Consider the following 2,317-nt stretch of genomic DNA (forward strand, 5'->3'; position numbering starts at 1 on the left):
GTGTGTGTGTGTGTGTGTGTGTGTATCTTTGTTTGTTTCATATTTTTGAGACAAGGTCTCATGAGAGTTCTCCAGCCACAGTGCTTGGCTTATTTTCATTTAACTTGCTGGTCTAAGAGATATAGGCTTCCAGATGGAATGGATCATAATATAGGGGTTTTCTGTCATACCTCCCTTAGTAGGCCTTGGCCACATGTGAGTTTGGTGCTGAACCGTCAACCCAGTACCATCCCAGAGCTCTTCAGGCCTGGCAGCATTCCAGTACCCTGTACCAACTGTACTGTATTCCTCCTGTACTCCCCGTTACTTCTCTTTCTCTTGACAGATAACAGATGCCCTCACTGCTATTGCTCTGTATTTTGCAATTCAGGACTTCAATAAAGTTGTGGTAAGTCATAAGTGGGCAGGACAAAGCTGGTGGGATTTGGTAATGTACTTATTATGGCAATGGATCAAAAGTCATGTACTTAAAGATCCAACTATTTTAAAATAGTTAAGTGGAGCTGGTGAGATGGCTCACGGATAAAGCTACTTTCCAGCAAGCCTGATGACCTGGGCCAACATAGTGGACGAGGAGAAATGATTCCTGAACGTTATCCTCTGACATGTGCACCACACACACACACACCTCAAATAAAATATAAAATAAATAAATAGGAAAGGGCGTGGCTGTATTAGCTCACATCTAAGATCCTGGCACTTGGGAGGTCAGGCTGTATGAGGAGTACAGGGTCATTCTCTAGTCCACACTAGTTTGTGGCCAGCCTGGGCATAATGACACACTATCAAAAATAAAAATGTAAAGGCTTTCCATTTTGTTAGTTTATTTTTTCAAAGGAAAAATGAATATAGTCTTTATCTCACTATTTGAGGCTTCTTGAAGTAGAATTGGATTCCCAGTGTTGATAAATCTGTTTTCCTTCAGAGAGGAATTTGGAGGTGGGAGATTGAGCCCCAGGGCCTTGGAAAATGCCAGGCAAGCGCCATACCACTAAGCTGCATCCCACACCCCCAGACCTAAAAGACCAATCTTTTTTTTTTTTTTTTTTGGTTTTTCGAGACAGGGTTTCTTTGTGGCTTTGGAGCCTGTCCTGGAACTAGACCAGGCTGGCCGCCTTCAAACTCAGATCTGCCTGCCTTTGCCTCCCAAGTGCTGAGATTAAAGGTGTGTGCCACCATCAGCCAGTGTAAAGTTTATTCTTAATTATGTAATAGCTAAGGAGAATTGCATCATGGGATCATTCTCCTCTTTAGGCCTCTGGGAGGATTAACAGATAAACCATGTATACTATGTACATAGTTATGAAAACAAAAGTCGGCTACCATCCTCCTGTGTGACTGGGAGCCACTGAGTTAGGTCAGGGTAGGAGGCGGGTGCATCTTTGTGACCTTCTGTTACCAACTAATAGACCCAGAAACAGCAGTTGGTCTTTCTGTTGCACTGTGATGGGTTAAAAAAAAAAATAAAAAAATAAAGTTGTTGAATTCTAGACTTTTAGGCCTCATAGAGTTTTAAAAAACATCTGGACTATGACCTTGTAATTTGATCCCATTTATAGGTTTTGGGAATATAGTGAGCCCTTGAAATGGTGTAAATACCATGTATATGTGTGTAATGTTTTAGAGGGTCCACAGCTGTCTGACTCTTCCCCTAAGGGATTAAAAATTCAATTTAAAATGTTTTATTACATTTATGGGTGTTCTCAAGAACTACATTTAAGTTTTTATTACATTTATTTGTGTGTTGGGGCTGGCAAGTTGATATATATGCCACAGCAAATGTGTAGAGGTCAGAGGACAACCTGTGGGAGTCAGTTCTCTTCACCTACGATGTAGGTCCCAGGGAATTGAACTCAGGATGTCAGGCTTGGTGGCATACACCCTTACCTGCTCTGCCATCTCACTGGCCCTAAGACCTATATTTCAGCATTACAGGCTTCGATTGCTGAGGCTGAGGAGTATATATCATACTAGTGAAGCATGATCTATAAGCTTTAGGGGGGAGTTAACTATTCCAACAGTTCCCTTGAGGACCACAGATGAAATAACTGGGCATAAGGTTCATAAGCTGATGATTCCACAGATAATTCCTAGCAAAGGCAGATCTCCGTGATTTCAAGACTAGCCTCATCTACATAGTGAAACCCTGTCTTAAAAATAAATAAAAAGAAGCCGGGTGATGGTGGCGCACGCCTTTAATCCCAGCACTTGGGAGGCAGAGGCAGGTAGATCTCTGTGAGTTCAAGACCAGCCTGGTCTACAAGAGCTAGTTCCAGGACAGGCTCCAAAGCCACAGAGAAACCCTGTCTCGAAAAAC

At 42.4% G+C, this 2,317-nt stretch overlaps 1 protein-coding gene across 1 annotated transcript in view; it reads left to right on the forward strand.

Moving 5' to 3' along the window:
- Positions 1–2,317, forward strand: part of Pigu (phosphatidylinositol glycan anchor biosynthesis class U) — a 90,446-nt gene that overhangs the window by 23,165 nt on the left and 64,964 nt on the right. Inside the window, exon 4 of the mRNA XM_005363085.2 lies at positions 326–388. Within this exon, the coding sequence (XP_005363142.1) occupies positions 326–388 (63 nt within the window). The remainder of the gene's footprint in view (positions 1–325; positions 389–2,317) is intronic.

Source organism: Microtus ochrogaster, linkage group LG8, assembly GCF_000317375.1.
Source record: "Microtus ochrogaster isolate Prairie Vole_2 linkage group LG8, MicOch1.0, whole genome shotgun sequence".
Taxonomy (NCBI): domain Eukaryota; kingdom Metazoa; phylum Chordata; class Mammalia; order Rodentia; family Cricetidae; genus Microtus; species Microtus ochrogaster.